The following is a 21,959-nucleotide window of genomic DNA, read 5'->3' as shown; positions in this document are numbered from 1 at the left end:
TCCCTGCAACTATCAGGTTTTACCCCATTTCAGAACATGCTGCTGATGCCATGCATAGCCAGCTCTGGTGCTCAGATCTTATTAAACTTTGCATGGTTTCCCACAAATGGGCTAAAACTCCTGGATCATATCTGATGATAGGTGCTTTCAGAAATTACTGCATTGGGGTTAATAAGCTGAAATGGAGCCAGCTCATGTCTCTACACTTGTAACACAGCTGATTCACACTTCAGACAAAACTGTGCTTTGGTAATCAGTTGACTGTACCTTTAAGTTGTTCATGCTGACTACGGTGAACTAAAACCTACTTATAGTGAGTTAATTATAAATGTATTCCTGCTGAAACATTTCCTTCTAACATTCAGAAAGGGGTATTGCTTATTATGAAAAAGGTATTTGCCTAATATTCTTCAAACTGTTTAAAGGTCTTGCCCACCAGATGCCAGTGCTTGGCTAATTTTTGATGCATTTCAAAACAACAACAGAATATGCAAACGATGGATGAAAAGTGTTGTCACGGAAGTGATAAAAAAAAAAATTGAGCTGTAGCACCACATCAAAGAATTTTAACATATGAATCAAATTATTTGCTCCAATTATTTACTCCTCACACACAAAGCTATAGTAATGCTTTGCATTTGTTTAAGTGAATGGAAAATAGAAAATAAGAATTCAAAATAAGGGATTTTAGGTCAGCTTAGAAAAATCATTAAACCATGAAGTAAATTGCCTGAATTGGTGATGATATTTCTCATGTCACCAGCAGACTGGTAGTTGTATTGGGTTTGCATGGCCAGGTTGCAGGTAGAGGGAGGGCTACAGAGGTTGCTTCTGTGAAAAGCTGCAAGAAGCTTCCCCTATGTCCAATGGAGCCAATGCCAGTCAGCTCCAAGATGGACTTACCACCAGCAATGGCTGAACCCATCCGCGATGGTGGTAATGCCTCTGTAATAACATATTTAAAAAGGAGGAAAAATTATTGCGTGGAAGTACTTGGGGCCATAGAAGAGCAGAGTGAGAATATATGAGAGGAACAACTCTGCAGACACCAAAGTCAGGGGAGAAAGAAGGGGGAGGAGGTGCTCCAGGTGCCAGACCTGAGATTCCCCTGCAGCCCATGGTGAAGACCATGGTGAGACATCTGTGCCCATGGAGGTTCAAGGGGAGCAGAGGTCCACCCATGGTCCATGGAGAAGGCCCACTATGGAGCAGGTGGATGCCCAAAGGAGGCTGTGACCCTGTCTGAAGCCCACGTTGGAGTCAGCTCCTCGCAGAACCTGTGGCCCTGTGGAGAGAAGCCCATGCTGGAGCAGGTTTGCTGACAGGACTTGTGACCCTGTGGGGGATATATGCTGGAGCAGCCTGTTCCTGAAGGACTGCACCCTGTGGAAAAGGACCCACATTGGAGCAGTTTCTGAAGGACTGTAGCCTGTGGGAAGGAGTTAAGTTGGAGAAGTTTGAGGAGGACTGTCTCCCAGAGGAGGGACTCTACGCTAGAGAAAGGGAAGGAGTCCTGTCCCTGAGAAAGAAGCAGAAGCAGAAACAACATGTGATGAACTGACCATAACTCTCAATTCCTGTCTCCCTGTGTCACTGGGGGAAAGAGGTAGAGAATTGAAAATAAAGTTGAGCCTGGGAATGAGGGAGGGTAGGGGGGAAGAGTTTTGTAGGATTTGTTTTGTTTTTCATTATCCTACTCTGAGTGGTAGTAAATTCAATTAATATCCCCAACTCCAGTCTGTTTTGCCCATGATGGTAATCAGTGTGTGATCTCTCCCAGTCCTTATCTCAACCCATGAACCTTTTGTTATATTCTTTCCCCTCTCCAGCTGTGGAGGGGAGTGATAGAGAAGCTTTGGTGGGCGCCTGGCATCTGGCCAGAGTCAGCCCACCACAGGAGTATCTCGGGAACAGGGGGAAAAAGACCTGCCTGGATGAATTAAGAACTCCTGTCATTACTCATGCAAAAGCAGGAAACACACAGGAGATAGAAGCAGGGTGAGGCCACTTGGAATGAATAGAGAGAGGCTGTCAGAGTAAGTAGAAATGAGATGAGGAAGGCCAAGGCCCATCTGGAATTGTCTGGCCAAAGATGTCTAGAATAACAAAAAGGACTTTTTCAAATACATCAATAACAGAAGGAAAAGAAAGGATAATGTGGGCAGGTTCCTAAATGAACAGGGGACCCTGGTAACAGATGACACAGAGAAGGCAGAGGTACTGAATGCCTTTTTTGCATCAGTCTTCACCAATAAGACCAGCCCTCAGGGATCTCTGACCCAGGAGACCAGGGTAAAGGAATGGTGGGACATTCCCTTGGTCAAGGAGGATTGGGTCAGAGAACACCTAAGCAAACTGGAAATCCAAAAGTCTGTGGGCCCTGAGGGGATGCATCCAGAATTGCTGAAAGCACTGGCAGACATCATAGAGAGGCCACTCGTGATCATCTTTGATAAGTTGTGGAGATCAGGAGAGGTTCCTGAGGACTGGAAGAAAGCAAATGTCACCCTGGTCTTCAAAAAAGGCAAGAAGGAAGACCAAGGAATTACTGGCCAGTCAGCATCACCTCAGTCCCTGGAAAGGTGATGGAGTGCCTCATTCTGTAGGCCATCTCTATCCACATGAAGAACAAGAAAGTGATAAGAAGCAATCGCATGGATTCACTAAAAGGAAATCATGTTTGACCAGCCTGATTACCTTCTAAGATGAAACAATTACGTGGATAGATGAGGAGAGAGCAATGGATATTGTCCACTTGGACTTCAGCAAGGCTTTCAACATTCTCTCAGAACATCCTCATAGGCAAACTTGGGAAGTGTGAACTGAATGAGTGGACAGTGAAGTAGGTTGAGAATTGGCTGAACAGTAGATCCCAGAGGGTCATGATCAGTGGCACAGAGTCCAGTTGGAGGCCTGTCATTGGTGGTGTCCCCCAAGGTTCAATACTAGGCCAAGTATTGTTTGCCTCCTCAGCAAGTTCACTGATGCCACAAAGCTGGGAGGAGTGGCCGATACCCTACAGTGCTGTGCAGCCCTTCAGAAGGACCTTGACAGGTTGGAGAAATGGGCAGACAGGAACCATCTGAAATCTAACAAGGGCAAATGCAGCGTCCTGCACCTGGGGAGGAATAACCCTGGGCATCAGCACAGGCTGTGGCCAACCTGCTGGAAAGCAGCTCTGTGGAGAAGGACCTGGGGGTCCTGGTGGACAACAAACTGTCCATGAGTCAGCAGTGCCCTTGTGGCCAAGAAGGTCAATGGTATCCTGAGATGCACTGGGAAGAACATTTCCATCACGTCAAGGGAGGTGATCCTGCCTCTCTACTCATAGAATCATAAAATGGCGTGGGTTGAAAGGGACCTTAAAGGTCATCTAGTTCCAACCCTCCTGCCATGGATAGAGACACCTTTTACTAGACCAGGTTGATCAGAGCTCCATCCAGTCTGCCCTTGAACACTTTCAGAGATGGGGCATCCAGAAGTCCTCTGGGCAACCTGTTCCAGTGCCTCACCACCCTCAAAGTCAAGAATTTCTTCCTAATATCTAATCTAAACCTACTCTCAGTCTGAAGCCATTGCCCCTTGTCCTGTCACTCCATGCTTTTATAAAAAGTCCCTCTCCATCTTTCTTGTACGCACCCTTCAGGTGCTGGAAGGCCACAATTAGGTCACCCCAGAGACTTCTCTCCAAATGGAACAAACCCAATTCTCTCAGCCTTTCCTCATAGGAGAGGTGCTCCATTCTTCTAATCAACTTGGTGGGCTCCTCTGGACTTGCTCCAACAGGTCAATGTCCTTCCTGTCTTGGGGACCTCAGAGTTGGATGCAGTACTCAAGGTGGGGTCTCACCAGAGCAGAGGGGCAGAATCACCTCCCTCAACCTGCTGGCCATGCTTCTGATGCAGCCCAGGACATGGTTGGCTTTCTGGGCTGCCAGCACACATTGTTAGCTTGTGTCCAACCTCTCATCCACCAGCACCCCCCAAGTCCTTCTCATCAGGACTGCTCTCTATCAGTTCATCCCCCAGCCTGGATTGATACTGCAGGTTGCCCCAACCCAGGTGCATCACCTTGCACTTGGTCTTGTTAAACCTCATGAGATTCCCATGTGCCCACTTCTCGAGCTTATCCAGGTCCCTCTGGATGACATCCAGTCCTTCAGGTGTACCAACCACGGCACTGAGCTTGCTGTCATCAGCCCTAATGAGGCCACATCTGGAGTGCTGTGTCCAGTTCTGGGCTCCTAAGTACAAGAGGGACATGGACATCCTGGAGCAAGTCCAACAGAGAGCTACTAAGTTGATCAAGGGTCTGGATAATGTCTTATATGATGAAAGGCTGAGATAGTTTGGCCTGTTCAGCCTCAAAAAGAGATGACTGAGAGGGGACCTCATCAATATATATAAATATCTAAAGGGTGGGTGCCAAGAGGCTGGAGTCAGGCTCTTCTCAGTAGTGCCAAGCAGTAGGACAAGATGCAATGGGGAGAAACTGTTGCACAGAAAGTTCCATCTGAACATTGAGGAAGAAATTCTTTACTATGCAGGTGACCGTGCATAGGAACAGATTGCCCAGAGCAGTTGTGGAGTCTCCCTCACTGGAGGTATTCAAGAATCACCTGAATTTTATTAATGCCTTCTGTAGAATAACAGCCCTATCTAAATGCCAAATATTTGCTTATTTTCATCAATATATTTTCCTTAAGCAATAGCTTTCATAAGGACTTAATTTTTAAATAACACACAGAATGCTAAGCACTTGTAAGCAATTATTTCTGTAGGAAAGAAAAGGGGGAAAACTGACTAAAGAAATAGTTATCAAAGCAATGCAACCATGTACCAAAATACTTATTGAAACCACATACAAGATGAAAGCATTTAATTTCAAGATTATTATAGTTTATAAAAATTTCTGAAGACTGAAAATAAGCACATAATTTTGCAAACTTCTTTTCCTGATATACATTTTCCATTTAAGCTAAAAATACTAACCTGAGCTCTTTTTTCTCTAAGTTCCTGCTGCTGTAACCTTCTTTTTTCACGTTTCTCTTGCAGTTTTTCAACCTCTTTTACACAATTGGATTTTCTACGTGCTTAAAGAAAATATAATTGAAAAATATTTTTAATGTTGCATGAATTTAGTATTTACACTATAACTTTTCAATTCTATTAATTTATGAAGAATTAAAATGCATTCATTTATGTAAACTATCTTTTCAAGCATATCAGTATTAGTACAAAATAATTACAGCAATTTAATTTCTAAAATGTATATAATAAATGAATGCAAAAAGCTATACTAATGGGACAATCATTACAGAACCAAAAATATAAAAATGACCCTCAAAAAATATATGGACATGTGATGATATTTGGATACATGTGATCTCTTGGTGTGAGTTAAAAGAAAGCCCAGGTAAATGAAAAAAAAAAACAACAAAAAACAACCCACTGTCATAGTTAAAAAGAGATAAATGAAAAATAAATTCGACAGAAAGAACAACTATGACAAAAGTGAGCATTTGTTTAGCCATATAACTCTGAAAAAGCTTCTTGAGGAAGCCTACAGGCAACTGCATATATAGAACATTTGCAATTTATGGACAACAACATAATTGAAGAAAATGTATATGTAATGTCCAGAATGAATGAATCCTTGATACATGGTTTACATACAAGGGGGTCCAAATTCCTTTTTTGCAGCTTGAACTGGAGATATATCTGAAAAACTACCATTCTGTTGTGAGGAGGAAGACTGTTCAGGAAGCTGAGTAGACCGTGTGCGTGCAGAACCAACCACTGCAAATGAAAAGCACAAAGCTCATCCAGATATGGAAGAGTAACATTTCTATCCAATTCTGAAATGCTTTATGACAAGATAAAAAGAGGCCCCTTTCAAGACAACAATTTTTTGAGGGGAGGGAGGGGGGAGCCATACATGTAGAAAATCTATTAATAAAGACATTCAGTATGCAGCTTCTTTTATCCTAGTGTTATGCACCAACACAACATAACTAATAAGTACCAATGCTGCATGTATGTATTTTTAAATACTTCCCTACCTAATTAATAGAACTTATTATGTGCATAAAATAAATTATGTATTTGGAGATATGCAGTTTTAAAGTTTGAAGTGTTGAAATTTTATTTATATTGTAATTATACACAAAAACCTAGTAAAAAAAGGACTCACTGTTTCACATTCTCTAAATATTACAAAACAGTCCCACCCCATTGAACCTACAACATATGGATGAGTAGAGTGATAGAAATGAAAGGCAGCAATCTGCAGCTCAATCTGTAAGTGGAATAAACAAGCCTTTTTGACACTGTTCTGGAAAGCTAAACTTGTTGATTCTATAATATGTGATAATGGACTCTAATTTCTGAAGATGCAGAGTGATGCCTGTTCCCAGTGAATGCAGTGAAAGTGGCATGCATGCAAGCCTCTCTGGTAGAGCTGAATGTTTAAAGTTGTTTTTCAGAGTTGCTTCAAGCAGCTCTGCTTCAGATGGCCATTTTCCTGTACATGTTCCTAACAAGATCTGCCAGAAGAGTATGAAAATGAAGGTAACACTTTTGATTAGTAGCCTAGAGATGACATTCCAAATGAAGACCAGCACACTGCGCAAAATGGAGAAAACCATGGAAACAGGTATCAAATAGGACAGAGAAAACAAATCTCCAGATCATCCCAAATAGGATAGATCTAGCTTATAGCATGAATTAACTACACTAAACAAGATAGTGTGCTGAGAAAAGTTTAATTATAAGGCAAACAAAGAACAAAAACTTAGGCCAACCATGAATAGTAAGATGCACAGGACCTAATAAAATACAAGCTACAGGGTTATTCCATACAAAACAGACCTTTTACTACAAATGATGACTTATATGGATGTGAGGAAAGTCCATCAAGAAGATATCTCAAATTTAAACCATATTGGTTTGAAAAAAAATCCCCTTTTCGTGAGATTTCTGATTTAACACTCTGTTCTGGTTTGGGTTGAATTAGGGGAGAACCTCCAAAGGAATCCCCTCATAACAAAATCTCTACCACCCCTTCCCCAACCCTGGGTTTGGGAAGGAATCTCTCAAACAAAAGTGGAAAAAAACGGTTTATTAACAAATAAATGAACACCCCCCGACACAAGGGAAAAAAAAAAGAAAGAAAAAAAAAAGCTCAGGTTACTGTGAGGGGGAGGGCGCAGAGCTTCTTTCACGGGCCCCGGAGATCCTCCTCGGACTCCTCCAGTCAGGTCAGCTCCGGGTGCCGGTCCTAAATCTTAAAGGGGGAGGGGGAAGGGGAAGGGGAAAAGAGGGGAAGGGAAAAAACAAACAAAAAAACAAACAAACAAACAGAGGCACAGAGGCGGCAGAAAGAGAAAGAAGGAAAGGGCAAGAAAATAAGCAGAAATTGCAAGCAGCAATGCAAGCCTGAAAGCCAGGAAGCCAAGCAGCAGAGCGAGTGAGCGAGCAGACAGTGCCCGCCCAGCTAACAGTAAAGCAGGGACAGCTGTTAGACATAACAAGGGAGTCCACGATATGGGATAGAGAGCACTGTCAACCCAGGACATTCCACCCCTTATCCCATACGTGGACACACAATAAAAACCTCCATCTCACTTACTCAGACCTTCGACACTTACACATTTCCATTCGTCTTACTTGCTCAGACCTTTGACACTTATTCGTTTCCTTCTGTTTCATGTCTGAGTGATCTAATGTACAGACAATGGTAGTAACATTCAGCACATATGAGTTTCACCCTACATTCAGATCTCCCTGAGGTACACATCGTGTTGTTCCATCTTTCTGCATTATCCACCATGTATGACCCGGTCCTTGAGCAGAGACAATTCCACGGATGGGTTTGCCTGTACTCGAGGCGGGGTTGATCCATACTGTCTTTCCCAACAAACCTCTAACATGGGCCACTGGAGCTTTATCTCCATCTACTCTATTAAGGAGCTGAGACTGAGCAGGACCCGCTCGGTTGGTGGAACCTCGGGTGTTAACTAGCCAGGTGGCCTTTGCTAAATGCTGCTCCCAGTTCTTTAAGGACCCCCCACCCAATGCTTTTGGGGTGTTTTTTAACAACCCATTGTACCTCTCCACTTTACCTGCAGCTGGTGCATGGTAGGGGATATGGTACACCCATTCAATGCCATGTTCCCTCGCCCAGGTTTTAATAAGATTATTTTTAAAATGAGTCCCGTTGTCTGACTCAATTCTCTCGGGAGTACCGTGCCTCCAAAGGACCTGCTTTTCAAGGCCCAGAATAGTATTGCGGGCTGTAGCATGAGACACAGGGTAGGTTTCCAACCATCCCGTGGTGACTTCTACCATGGTCAGCACATGGCGCTTGCCTTGGCGGGTTTGAGGCAGTGTGATGTAATCAATCTGCCAGGCCTCCCCATACTTGTACTTAGACCATCGCCCTCCATACCAGAGGGGCTTCATCCGCTTGGCTTGTTTAATGGCACCGCACGTCTCACAGTCATGGATAACCTGAGAAATGCTGTCCATGGTTAGATCCACCCCTCGGTCTCGTGCCCACTTATAGGTGGCATCTCTACCTTGGTGACCTGAGGCATCATGGGCCCATCGTGCTAGGAACAACTCTCCCTTGTGCTCCCAGTCAAGGTCTATCTTCAGCTCCCCTATTTTTGCAGCTTGATCTACCTGCTGATTGTTTTGCTGCTCCTCATTAGCTTTACTTCTGGGGACATGGGCATCTACGTGGCGAATTTTCACAGGTAGATTCTCTAACCGGGCCGCGATATCTTTCCACTCTTCAGCGGCCCAAATTGGTTTTCCTCTACGCTGCCAGTTCGCCTCTTTCCATTTCTTCAGTCATCCCCACAGAGCGTTGGCTACCATCCAAGAATCAGTATACAGATAGAGCCTTGGCCACTCCTCTCTCTCTGTAATATCTAGGGCCAGTTGGATGGCTTTGAGTTCAGCAAATTGACTGGATCCACCCTCTCCTTCAGTGGCCTCTGCAACCTGTCGTGTGGGGCTCCATACAGCTGCTTTCCACCTCCGACTCATCCTTATGACGCGGCAGGAACCGTCGGTGAATAAAGCGTAACGTGCTTCCTCTGCCAGCAGCTGGTTGTAGGGTGGAGCTTCCTCAACCCGAGTCACTGCTTCTTGTTCTTCATCTGCGACACTGAAGCTTCCACCTTCGGGCCAGTTTGTAATTACTTCCAAAATTCCAGGGCGATGCAGTTTCCCAACTCGGGCGTGTTGTGTAATGAGGGCAATCCACTTGCTCCAGGTAGCACTGGTGGCATGGTGGGTGGAGGGAACCTTTCCTCTAAACATCCACCCTAGCACCAGTAGTCGGGGTGCCAGGAGGAGTGGTGCTTCCGTACCGATCACCTCTGAAGCAGCTTGGATTCCCTCATAGGCGGCCAAGATTTCCTTTTCCGTTGAGGTGTAGTTATCTTCAGACCCCCTGTAGCTCCGACTCCAAAATCCCAGTGGTCGGCCTCGGGTCTCACCAGGTACCTTTTGCCAAAGGCTCCAGGACAGACCATGACTCCCAGCTGCAGAGTAGAGCACATTCTTCACATCTGGTCCTGTTCTGACTGGGCCGAGGGCTACAGCATGAGCAATCTCCTGCTTGATCTGGGTGAAAGCTTGCTGCTGCTCAGGGCCCCAATAGAAATCGTTCTTCTTGCAGGTAACCAGATAAAGGGGGCTCACAATCTGACTGTATTCCGGAATGTGCATCCTCCAGAAACCTATGGCACCCAAGAAAGCTTGTGTTTCCTTCTTATCCGTTGGAGGGGACATAGCTGTGATTTTGTTAATAACATCTGTAGGAATCTGACGCCATCCATCTTGCCACTTCACTCCTAGGAACTGGATCTCCCGAGCAGGTCCCTTAACTTTACTTTTCTTAACAGCAAAGCCGGCTTCCAGGAGAATTTGGATGATTTTCTCTCCTTTTTCGAACACTTCTGTTGCTGTGTTTCCCCACACAATGATATCATCAATACATTGTAGATGTTCTGGGGCCTTATCCTTTTCTAGTGTGGCCTGGATCAGCCCATGGCAGATGGTGGGGCTGTGTTTCCACCCCTGGGGCAGTCTGTTCCAGGTGTACTGCACTCCCCTCCATGTAAAGGCAAACTGAGGCCGGCATTCTGCTGCCAGAGGAATAGAGAAAAATGCGTTTGCGATGTTGATAGTGGCATACCACTTTGCTGCCTTGGACTCCAGCTCATACTGCAGTTCCAGCATGTCTGGTACGGCCGCACTCAGAGGTGGAGTCACTTCATTCAAGGCATGATAATCCACAGTCAATCTCCATTCTCCGTCAGATTTCCGCACCGGCCAGATAGGGCTGTTAAAGGGTGAGTGGGTTTTGCTGACCACCCCTTGGCTCTCCAGCTCTCGAATCATCTTATGGATGGGGATCACAGCATCTCGAGTGGTTCTATATTGCCGCCGATGCACTATTGAAGTGGCAATTGGTACTATTTGTTCTTCTCCCTTCAAAAGTCCTATGGTGATCGGGTTCTCGGACAGTCCAGGCAAGGTGTTCAACTGTCGAATGCTTTCTGCCATCACAGTTGCTACTCCGAAGGCCCACCTGAACCCTTTCGGGTCTTTAAAATACCCACTCCAGAGGTAATCTATGCCCAAGATGCATGGGGCCTCTGGGCCAGTCGCAATAGGGTGTTTCTTCCACTCATTCTTAGTCAGGCTCACATCTGCCTCCACCAACGTATAGTCCTGTGATCCCCCGGTCACACCAGCAATAGAAACCGATTCTGCCCCTACATATCTCGATGGGATCAATGTACACTGCGAGCCAGTGTCAACCAAAGCCTTATAGTCTTGTGGCTTCAATGTTCCCGGCCAACGCACCAAAAGGTGTTCTGGTTTGGGTTGAATTAGGGGAGAACCTCCAAAGGAATCCCCTCATAACAAAATCTCTACCACCCCTTCCCCAACCCTGGGTTTGGGAAGGAATCTCTCAAACAAAAGTGGAAAAAAACGGTTTATTAACAAATAAATGAACACCCCCCGACACAAGGGAAAAAAAAAAGAAAGAAAAAAAAAAGCTCAGGTTACTGTGAGGGGGAGGGCGCAGAGCTTCTTTCACGGGCCCCGGAGATCCTCCTCAGACTCCTCCAGTCAGGTCAGCTCCGGGTGCCGGTCCTAAATCTTAAAGGGGGAGGGGGAAGGGGAAGGGGAAAAGAGGGGAAGGGGAAAAAACAAACAAACAAACAAACAGAGACACAGAGGCAGCAGAAAGAGAAAGAAGGAAAGGGCAAGAAAATAAGCAGAAATTGCAAGCAGCAATGCAAGCCTGAAAGCCAGGAAGCCAAGCAGCAGAGCGAGTGAGCAAGCAGACAGTGCCCGCCCAGCTAACAGTAAAGCAGGGACAGCTGTTAGACATAACAAGGGAGTCCACGATATGGGATAGAGAGCACTGTCAACCCAGGACACACCCCCAGAGGCAAATGGTAGAAAGTGATCCCAATCATCCACCAGAAGAGTCTGAACACATAAAAAGATGTACAAAACCACTTGTTTTACAAGTCTAAACAGACAGAATGGAATCTAGCCTGAGTTAATGACAGTAGATTAACATTTGGAAAAAGAATCATTACTATCATCAGTACAAACTAATGCAAGAGAGAAAATGAAAACAACAAGAAATAACTATTCTTTCTACTGTTATTAGATGCATCTATATTCATAAACCACAAAATTTTCACTTATCCTCCTGTGATATTTGAGCATTTTGTAGATTTTTCACTATTAACTGTAAAGTGAGAAATAACCCATAGGGTTAGAATTAGAAAAGCATAACTATCAAGAAATGTTGTATGAGCAGGAGATTAAAATGTTCCCATGTTTTTTTACTTCCTTGAAAGTGTGTGTTAGTTTAACACAACCTGGCTTTTAGTGGGGGTGGAGGAAGCCACAGAGGCTGTTTCTGAGAGAAAAGCTCCTCGATACTTCTATGTCCAGCAGAGCCAATCCCTGAAAGCTCTGACAATGGACATATTGGCTGGCCCAATTAGAGAAGTTAGTAACACCTCTGTGATGACATATTTAAGAATGAAAAAATGCGTACAATCTCTTTCTTCCTCCCCTCCGAGGGGTGGCAGGGGGGCCACTGGGCCCCTTCCCGGCACAGCTGCCAGAGCCCTTATTGGCCAGGGCCATCCTGCTGGGGGGCCATCCTGGTGCCATGAGCAGCCACATGGGCGAGACCATGTGGCCGGGGCCAGTGCTGGGAACGCCCATGCGGCCAGGGCAATGTGGCTGAAATTGTGCAGCTGGGGCAGCATGGCTGGGGATGTGCCATGTGGCTGCTGCTCTCTCAGCATGGCTCGCAATGAACTTTACTTGCTTAGCCACTCTTAACCAGCCATGCTGCAGACAGAAAGGCAGGAGTGGAGGCAGTAGCTTTTCATTTTTTTCTGCGTCCTGCATGAAAAGAGGCACTAAATGGAGCCGGCAGCCAGCACTGCCTGCTTGATGCTGGCAGGGACCATGTGGCCAGGAGCGAGGGAATTCGAGAACAAACAAACCTATGGACAATTTTCTCCCAAGTCAGAGAAAAAGAAAAGGTGAAGACATGTGAGGAGAACAACATGGTGACACTAAGGTTGGTGAAAAGAAGGGAGGGGGGGGAGGAGGTGCTCTGGGCATTGGAGCTGAAATTCTTCTACAAGCTGTGGTGAGGACTATAATACAACAAACTGTTTCCCTGTAATTCATTAAGTGCATGGGGGGATGTAGAAGTCTACCCGCAGCCCATGAGAAAAAGGTGCTCATGCTGGAGCATGTGGATGCTGAAATGCTATAATCTAGTGAGAAACTTGAACAGAGAAAGAGGACCCTTGCTTCCAGAGACAGAGGAAGAGGACCCTTGTTTTTATACTAGAACAGCTCATCCTTAAAAACTATACCCCATGAAGTAAATGACCCATGAAAAAACAGTTGTGGGAAGACTGTTTTGCCCGTGGGAGGGACTCATGTTGCAGCAGGTTTGGGCAGGACTGCTACTTGTGAAAATTAGAACCATGTTGGAGAAGTTCACAAAGAACTGTCTCCCATGGGAAGGACCCCACAGCATAGCAGAAGAGACTCGTCTCCTTAGGCGAACTGAAGAAAGATTTTTAGACGTGACAAACTGACTAAAAGCCCCCTGTTTTGTCTCCCTGTGCTGTCAGTGGAAAGGAAAAAAGGGCTGGAGGGGGGGAAGTGTTCTAAGGGTTTATTTTAATTCTTATAATCCTCTTTTAATTTTGTTAATAATTTTTTCTTTATACCTTTTTTGAGCCTGTTTTGCACATAGTGTTTTTCCAATCCTTACCTCGATTCATGAACCCCTTTAGTTGTTCTTTCCCCCTCCTCTGCTCAACTATAGCAGAAGAGAATGAATAAATGATTTTTTGTGGGTGCATGGCGCTTAGCCTGTGTCAAATCCCGACAAAGGGAAAGAGATAACATTTACCTCTGTTATCTCTGGCAGGAGTGTCATTCTTTATAGGTGCCATGGTTTGACGACTCTGTAAAAGAAAGAAATATCTGTTATTTGGTCATCTTATTATTGAAAACATAAACTGCAGCTCTACCTCTTCTTCTTTCCAGTGAATAAAAATAACATGACATTAGCAATACAAAGAGGTGATTGCTACCAAATCCTTCCCATAAGAGCCCAGGGTGAAGACTGTTTAAACTATCTATATTGTTTCAAAACAACCTCCAAAACATTTTCAATATTTTTCCTTGAGATGTATTTAGCTATATAAATATTAGTCCCTAACTCCCCCTCTGCCAAACCTGTCCTTATAAAGTTGTTAGAAGCCCCTATTCAGCATAGGAAAAAGAAAGGAACACAGTTATCAAGTAGCTCCACAGACACAAAAGTTAGATTCAAAAATTCAAGCATAACAACATGTATAGGAGTACTGGAAGTTTAATATGAATATGTTGCATAGGTATTACCAACCTTCACGATTTTGTTTACTTTAGCTGCTGAAGTAGGTGGTGGTACCTCTGGACTAGGTTCAATATCTTCATCAGGTGCAAGATCTGGATTAAGTGAAAAAATGCTCTCCAAGTCAATCTGTGTGAAAGAATATAAAATACATTTATGATTCTTAGAACAATATTCACCCTTTCCATTTCTCCTGATATTTTTGAGAATACACAATAAATATATTTAGTGTTTTTTACCCCACAATTTGTTAATTCTATAACCTGAATGGTCTTATTTTATTTCCACTAAAAACAGTGTAAGCTTTGGTCTTCATGTAACTTGAAAACACATCCTTCAGAAAAGAGAATTATTAAAAATAACCAATTGTCGAAGCCTGGACAACAAGGAGTTAATGCACTGCTATGTCTCAAACACTGATAGCTGAGCAAGTGGGCAAGTTAGAACAGGATGTGGCTGGAGAGGAAAGCCATACAAAGGTAGGGCAGCATCTTTCTGGGGCCTACTTCCCTGTTCTGGTCCACAGTGACTATACAACATAAAGGACAGTGCAAGTGCAGAGGTGGGGTCAAGAAATGGGCATGAACTGTGGACAGAAGGCCAATCCAATAGAGGAGGATCAAGACCACCAAAGACCCTCAAAGTCCCCCAACCCATTTCCAGAAAGGCTTAGAAGAGCAGACTGTGCATGCTACTTCACTGACATGGAGAGCAAGAAACCTAATCCCATGGTGGGGAAAACTTATCTATGAAAAGGTACCCCCACAAAGCCTGGGTGGTACCTCCAGGACCTTGAACACCCCATCAGCTAGATTGACACTGGAACCAGGACTGGTGATCTCCTTTCCTCTCCCACCTGATCTCTCGCTCTCTCTCTATTCCTTATTTTCTTTTATTTCCTTACTACTAGAAAATAAGGGCAAAACTTATATCAATTTCCACACCAAGTGTATGATTTGATAATAAAACTTTGTAAGTTTAAGTTTTTTTGGATCCTTCTAGCTTTTGCCATTCCTTTTCAACCATAGGCATCTATGAATCTTGGGTGCTCCCTTCCTCTTAGGAGTGGGATGTGACACCAATACGTATTGATAATTCTGTAAAGTGATTAAATTAAAACAGAAGTAGCTAGTATTACTGTGGTAATTTGTCAGTTACTGCATAATATGAAAGACATTTTGTAACATAAAAAGAAAGAGATCTCAATTATTTGAAATTTCCCAGACAGTGCAAAAGAAACATGAATTACACCTGTCGTCCCTGAATTTCTTGCTTTCAAGTGTTTGAGTCTTTGCAGCACCTTCTCACGCTGCTTCATGTAAACAATGTTGTATTCTTAGAAATTATCTCTATGTTTTGCATTCTTGTTCTCTGAGAGAGAACTTGACTGATGGTCATATTGACCAATGGAGTCAGGAGGTTGTAACCTCTTTGGGCCAATCTTGGCCCTCTGTACAAAATGTATATAAGCCTATTGGAGTCAGATAATAAAGAGCTTTCCATGTTTCACCAAGCTGCTGCCTGCTGTCCTCTGTGAAGGTCCACTCCCACGTCACAACGTGTTGCCCCTCTAAAGGGCAGGGGTAACATCTGGTGACCCCCGGACGTGTGAGAAGAGGGTCTCCAGTGTATCTGGTGACCCCTCCATGTCTGGACTGCAGCTAGGTCACATCTGCTGACCCTTTGTGTCTGAACGGCACATCTGGACACTGTCCGTGTCTGAACAGACTCCTGACGTGGGAGAACAGGTCACACCGGTGACCTCCGACTGTGAGAGAACTGCACGTCGGTGGACCTCTGTGCCCAGTGAGAGACTGTGCCTGCTCTGCCTGAGGCAATTGTGGTAAGAGATAATGATCTCTAAACCCTCCTCAGATGAGGAAACCCTCATGTTGGACCTTTGCCTTGAGGTCCTGCGGAGAGAAGAAGTCTCCTTTCCTGGAGATGCTCTCCAGAAATTGTTCTATTATGCTAGAACTCATGGGGTTTTTTGCAGCCTTGAAGAAGTTTTTTCTACAGCAGAGTGGAAGTCTTTGGGCGACTATCTGCTCCAGGTTTACTATGCAAATCGCAGTGTGAAACTTTTGAAACTGATAGCCACCTGGAGCAGGCTGGAGAAAGTGCTGCCTAAAGTACAGCCTTCCAGCTCTGAGGACGGCTCCAGCCCCATCAGGCTGGGTGCCAGGGAAGACAATGGAGTCATTCCTCCTGTCCCTGCCCTGCGGAGACGGGCGGGACAGCCGACTCCCCTTCCTCGGAAACGCAGCAGCATGGCGGGAAGCCTGCCTGCACTCAGCGCACCAGCTGAGGCGGGCACGGGGTCTTCTGCAGAGCAGACCCCTTTCGCACCCACGCCTCATCGGTGATGGAGTGTGGAAAAACTCGGGGCTTGTGAAAGCCCCTCGGGATCGGCCCCCCCTCCCAGTCCAGAGCTGCAGCTGAAAAAGCGGCAGCGGAGGGCCTCCCCCACTTCCCTCCCCCCCCGTGCCTTCCTGGCCTTGGAAGCGCCGAGAGCGCTCTTGGATCGGGGGGGAGGGGTGGTTTTTGCGGACTGTCCGCACTGTGGAATGTCAATAAGGTATTCCGTGCGGGGCGGAGCGGCCCCAAGGAGTGAAGGGGCCAGCCCGCAGCAGGCTGTAAAGCCCGCCCGGTCTGTGGGGGGGGGCCCGCCGAGCCCACAGGGGACGGGGCGGCCCCAGAGAAGCGGCGGGGCCGGCCCGGAGCGGGCAACAGTGCCCGCCCAACCTCCGCGGGGGGGAGCGGCCCCAGAGCGAGAAGAAACCCCTCCGCAGGGGCCGGTGCCACCGGTCAGAAAGGGCGGGCCAGCCCCGCACCACACGGTGCAGCTGGGCAGCGCAGAAGCCACAGCCGCAGCTCCGCTTGGGAAAGCAGGGCCGGGACAGCCTCCCAGCCCCCCCGCTCCTCCCCATGCCGATCGGGGCACTCCCCCTGCGCCTGTGGGGGCAGCGCTTGGCAAGCGGGACATGCCCCTCCCAGCGCTGCGGTCTCCCCCCGTGCCGGGTCGGGGCCGCGCGGGGCGGGCAGCAGCCGCCGGTCCCAAAGCAGTGCCGAGGGACACGCCCCTCCCAGCGCTGCGTTCCCCACCGGCGCCGAGCAGGAGCAGCGTGGCGGAGGCAGCTGCGGCTGATCTGTTCGTTTTAAAGGGACAGCGCAATCACAAGCGGGTGTTTTCCCACTGCAGAGGATCCCGGGGTGCGGGACCCCCCCCAGTCTCGGGTGATGTCCCAGCCGAGGCTGATGCTGTGGGCGGCCGTGGGTCAGCACGGCGCCCCCTGCAGGGCAGGGATGGATTCCTTAGTTCTGCAGGTGCAGTGAGACAAGTTCTCACCCCTGTCTCTGTGAAGCACACAGGACAGGAATCAGAGGTGGATGATGCCTCATCTAATGCTCAGGCCAGCAAGACTAATGCTAGGGCCAACAAGAAACAAAGAAAGAGAGTGCAAAAAAGAGGAATCACTCCCTTGTTTCTTTGTGGAAGGTGTGGACGGCCGAATTACATGGCAGATGTTTGCAAGGCAAGCCATGTGAAAGGCCAGCCTCTGTCAAAAGGGCAGTGGGGTGCAAAGAGGAAGCGTGCTCGGACAGAAGAGTCTTCCCAGTCCCCACAGCCGATGGAGGTTTGATGGGAAAGTTCAGTCCCATACCCACCTCTCCCTGTTAGTGACCCTGAAGGGACCAAAGTTGTTTAATTTGTGTTTGAGTTTTCTGTTCACAGGACAAAGAGTCGGTGGTGAGAAGGCAGTTGCTCTGAAGTATTGAGCTGCCTGGATTTCACTGGACTGTTGCTCTGATCAAAGATTGTCCTGGAACAATTTGGAACGGACATTGCGATTTTTTCCTTTGATGTTTGGCAGCTGGAATGGACTGTCTTTCAAGATCCATTCATCGCCCTTCGTGACTTGTTTGGGAGCTGATGGACCAGGATCATCTGGAAATTTCAACCAGTCCTGGGATGTTCCTGTGTTCTGCATCGAAACAGAACTCTGGGGACTGGAGGTTTTTATAACACCTCCAAAAAGCCAATCCTCAATTGTGAATCTGAATGATTGTTTTCTGCGATTCATTTGTATCCTGCAGGTATCACTGGCTGATGAATGTCCAATTCCTTGCACGTTCTGGAATGGGTCATTTTTGCCCCATCTGCCACAAGGCGGCAAAATATTGTTTGAAAAAACAAACAATGAAAATATTATTTTTTTTGTTTGAGCTAATTATTGCTCGATTTCAGCCGCAAAAATGGCAATCAATCGTTTTTGTATGAGCTCATTGCTCGATTGATAATGCAGGCAACAACGCTTGCAAATTTGATGGGTGCAGATTTTTGTAAAATTCATACTCTCAGTATTATGGGAGGAATTTGATTGGAGCTTTGCAAGCAGTGTTTTTCTGCCAAATGCTCTGGAGCCATGAGCTGTTGCGAGTGGCAAGAATCCTTTGGATTTCTTTTTGCGGCCCAAAAATATTCAGAAATTTAGTGCAAGGGCCCACTGTCTTTACAGACTATTTGGGAGGATGAAGTAGGCCAGTGTTCCTTGGAAGGATGATTTTGAGGGCAAGTTTTGGAAGCCCCTGAGGATGGGCAGCCCATTTGGTTGTTTGGGGCTGCTGTCATGGCATTTCCACAGTTTTCCCAGAAACTTTTTCATTTAGTCATGGATTTAACTTCTGTGGTCGACATGGAACACAGATGGGTTGTTCAATTTAAAGGGAGTCAGCAATGTTGTTTGTTCCATTTGCTGAAGAACCTTTTGTTGTGCCACAGAGGCCTGGTTCTTCAAAAACAAAAACGGGGAACGCAGGGTGAAACCCCGCAAATTCAATTGGCAAAGGCTTTGCATGCCATTGAGCACCTTACAGGTGCCACAGAATTTCACTAACCCTGCAATGTGAAAAGCAAGAAACCGTGACCGAATGAAGGTCAACAGAGGAGGAACCACTGGTCCTCCCATGGGAACAGAAATTAAACTGTAGTTCATTTTCTTTTTTCCTTTTTTCTTTTTTTAAAGGTAAAAAGGGTGAGATGTCGTCCCTGAATTTCTTGCTTTCAAGTGTTTGAGTCTTTGCAGCACCTTCTCACGCTGCTTCATGTAAACAATGTTGTATTCTTAGAAATTATCTCTATGTTTTGCATTCTTGTTCTCTGAGAGAGAACTTGACTGATGGTCATATTGACCAATGGAGTCAGGAGGTTGTAACCTCTTTGGGCCAATCTTGGCCCTCTGTACAAAATGTATATAAGCCTATTGGAGTCAGATAATAAAGAGCTTTCCATGTTTCACCAAGCTGCTGCCTGCTGTCCTCTGTGAAGGTCCACTCCCACGTCACAACGTGTTGCCCCTCTAAAGGGCAGGGGTAACAACAACCACCCAAGAAATAATAGCAGAGTTGAAGCCACATCAAATTTATGATGCTATTTTTTTCCTTGTAAGTGTTCCGCATTCAAAAAGCTGCAAAATGTAAGGGGGAAAAGGACAGGAGCTTAAAAATAACTGGCTTTGGATCTATTGAAACTCGGTTTCCTAAAAATCTTAAGTAGCTTTGGTCTCTGTAGACTGGTACTTTCTCTGGCTAGACCTTTCAAAGACCTCACTACTTTATGGATTCTGTTCTAGCAGGATGAGTTCAGCTGATGAGATCACTAGGACATTCTCACAACTTTATTTTTCCTTTTTCCCATGTTTTGACAAAACTGGTGAAATGCAATTATTTCTGAGCTGCTTCTCCAAATCTCAGCTGAAACTGGCTAACATGGTCCAAAATTTACAGGAAGAGGGGACAGCAAAGCATAACTGAGACAGACACAGTTTCTTAAAGAAAGCAGGGCTGGAAAATTATTGCCTAAAACAAACAGACTAGCAGTTCAATCCCTCAATAATACAAACAGAAAAGGATTTTTAATCCAGCTCCCACTAGCTTCCTGGCTGAATTGCAAGTCATTCTCCTCGAAAATTTGATTTTTCTACTTGCAAAAAGGGGTAACAAGTTCAGCCTTTGTAATCTGTTTCAAAATCAAAATATGAAAAGCACTATATCAAAGCTATAACAAAGAGCTCAGGAAGTCAAATTTAATACAACAGAAACAAACATTTGCCTAATAACTCCCACTGAAAACAGTCTATAACCAAAGAATCATCTGATGCCATTTTGGTTTTTGCCTTTTTTTCCCCTTATATATTCTCTGTATTCTTTACACATATATTTGTAACGTATTGCATTAGTGGCTAGTTTTCCCAGTAATTTTCCATGCCCTTTTCCAAGGCAGAAAGAAAACAAATTCCAGAGCTCCAAGCCCCAGGGGTACAAGGCCTCTATGCTATCTTGGTTCTCTCTGGCTACCAAGGTTGAGAACAACTCTTCACGATAAACAAAGTACAGCTAGTACCCAGGGAGGGAAGACTTAGAAGGGGCTTAACCCAGGGGGGAATTTCCTCACCACTTGTGCTCCTAATTGGTGTTTTTTTGCCAATTATCCTAATTTACTAAACCTATAAAACTGTATGCACCCCCATAGGGGTGGACTTTTGTGGACATTCCCCATAACTGCCCCTGGAGGTCTCCAAATAAAGATACACTTTTATATTACCTCCTATATTAAAATTATCTTAAGTTTCATTTCTAGGTTGAAAAAGGCAACAGTTAAGTAAATTAAGATTTATATTTTCTCCATTTCCAGTGCAAATTCCAAAGCATAATTCATGCAGATGACATATTTTTTAAAGAGAAAAGTTCTAAAACAATTAGGTTTACCTCTTTGCCTTTAGTATCTCCATTTTCAATCCATTCAACAGTTACACTTTCATTTTTTTCATTTAGAGATGTTACCATAGCTTGATGAATTCGGCCTAGAAAGGAAACACAAAAGATGAATTAACAGATGAAAAAATTTTCCAGAAGTTATTTGAATACCTGCTCTGAGAAATGCAGATAAGAAGTAGAAAAAAAAAAGGGGGTTAAAAACATATAGTGATAAATAGAAAACGATTCCAGGCCACACTGTAAAATGGCTTAGATTTGATCTAGTCAGGGGCTAGATCTAGCCAGAGGCTCTAATGAGACAGTCAGTGTACAAGTGAAAAACTTAATGAACAAAAAACTGAGTGGCAAGTAAATAAAATACCATGTGAAAGCTGCACAACTTGGACTCTTTTCTGAGTCTCCCTTGGGTGGGAATGTTTCCTGAGGTGCATTTCACAAAGGTTTGTTTGTCTCCCTTCTAGACTGATATAAAATTAAACATCCTGACATAGGAGGGAAGTCCCCTGAAACTGTATTCTGCTATCCACTTCTTGTGGGTATTTAATCAGCTGGTAATTCAACTAAAATTAAATTGCTTGCAATTTAATACAAATCATCATTTTAAAAACAATTATTAACACAGACTGTTAAGCTTAAGTTAAGGTGCCATTGCTATGACTTCTTCAGTGAAATATCCAAAGCCAGAAAGCCCCCATAAAGTGCAATAAAACCAGTAAACTTTCAGTGGGAATAAGGATTTTCCTTCTCAAATACATAGTGTACTGCATTTTTTAAATGCCACCCATCATACTTATTTCCTATACGTGGTAGCAAGAAGCAATTGGAAGAGCAGAGCAGCCATGCACTGACACAAAGGTGCATTGTGGAATCCCTCAAACCCCTCGGGAGAATACCCAGGGTCCTGCCTTGGAAGGATCTACCATAGAGTCTTCCCTGCCTAGGCTGAAAGAAAGTCCTCCCCCATGGTGCCTTGCACACTGTGGTCTGTCCCAGTCTTTTCTCTCCCCATGCCCCTGGTTTCTTCTTTCCCTGCTTCCCCATTGGTTGTGGCATCCCTGGTGGCTGGCCCTGTTTTTCCTATAGGTCACTGACCTTTTCCCTTCCCTTTGTACCACCCCTGTGCCCTCAGACCATTGGTTCCTGACACCTATTTAGCCCTGTGCACAGCACATGGTAAAGTCTTTGTTCCTGACTTCCCTTCGGCG

The 21,959-nt window shown here is 45.3% G+C and overlaps 1 protein-coding gene across 8 annotated transcripts in view; it reads right to left on the bottom strand.

Moving 5' to 3' along the window:
• Positions 1 to 21,959, bottom strand: part of LOC310922093 (kinesin-like protein KIF2A) — a 195,143-nt gene that overhangs the window by 70,765 nt on the left and 102,419 nt on the right. For 7 of the 8 annotated variants that reach the window (XM_083882424.1, XM_083882419.1, XM_083882420.1 and 4 more), the window contains exons 2-6: positions 20,746 to 20,840; positions 13,990 to 14,106; positions 13,492 to 13,546; positions 5,676 to 5,798; positions 4,992 to 5,092 (exon numbers count right to left, since the gene is read on the bottom strand). In XM_083882424.1, the coding sequence (XP_083738550.1) occupies positions 4,992 to 5,092; positions 5,676 to 5,798; positions 13,492 to 13,546; positions 13,990 to 14,106; positions 20,746 to 20,823 (474 nt within the window). In that variant the 5' untranslated portion in view covers positions 20,824 to 20,840. The remainder of the gene's footprint in view (positions 1 to 4,991; positions 5,093 to 5,675; positions 5,799 to 13,491; positions 13,547 to 13,989; positions 14,107 to 20,745; positions 20,841 to 21,959) is intronic. The other variant, XM_083882425.1, reaches the window with a different exon arrangement.

The sequence above is a fragment of the Zosterops lateralis genome, assembly GCF_965231275.1.
Source record: "Zosterops lateralis genome assembly, chromosome: W".
Lineage (NCBI taxonomy): Eukaryota > Metazoa > Chordata > Aves > Passeriformes > Zosteropidae > Zosterops > Zosterops lateralis.
This window is presented reverse-complemented; position numbering and strand designations above follow the sequence as displayed.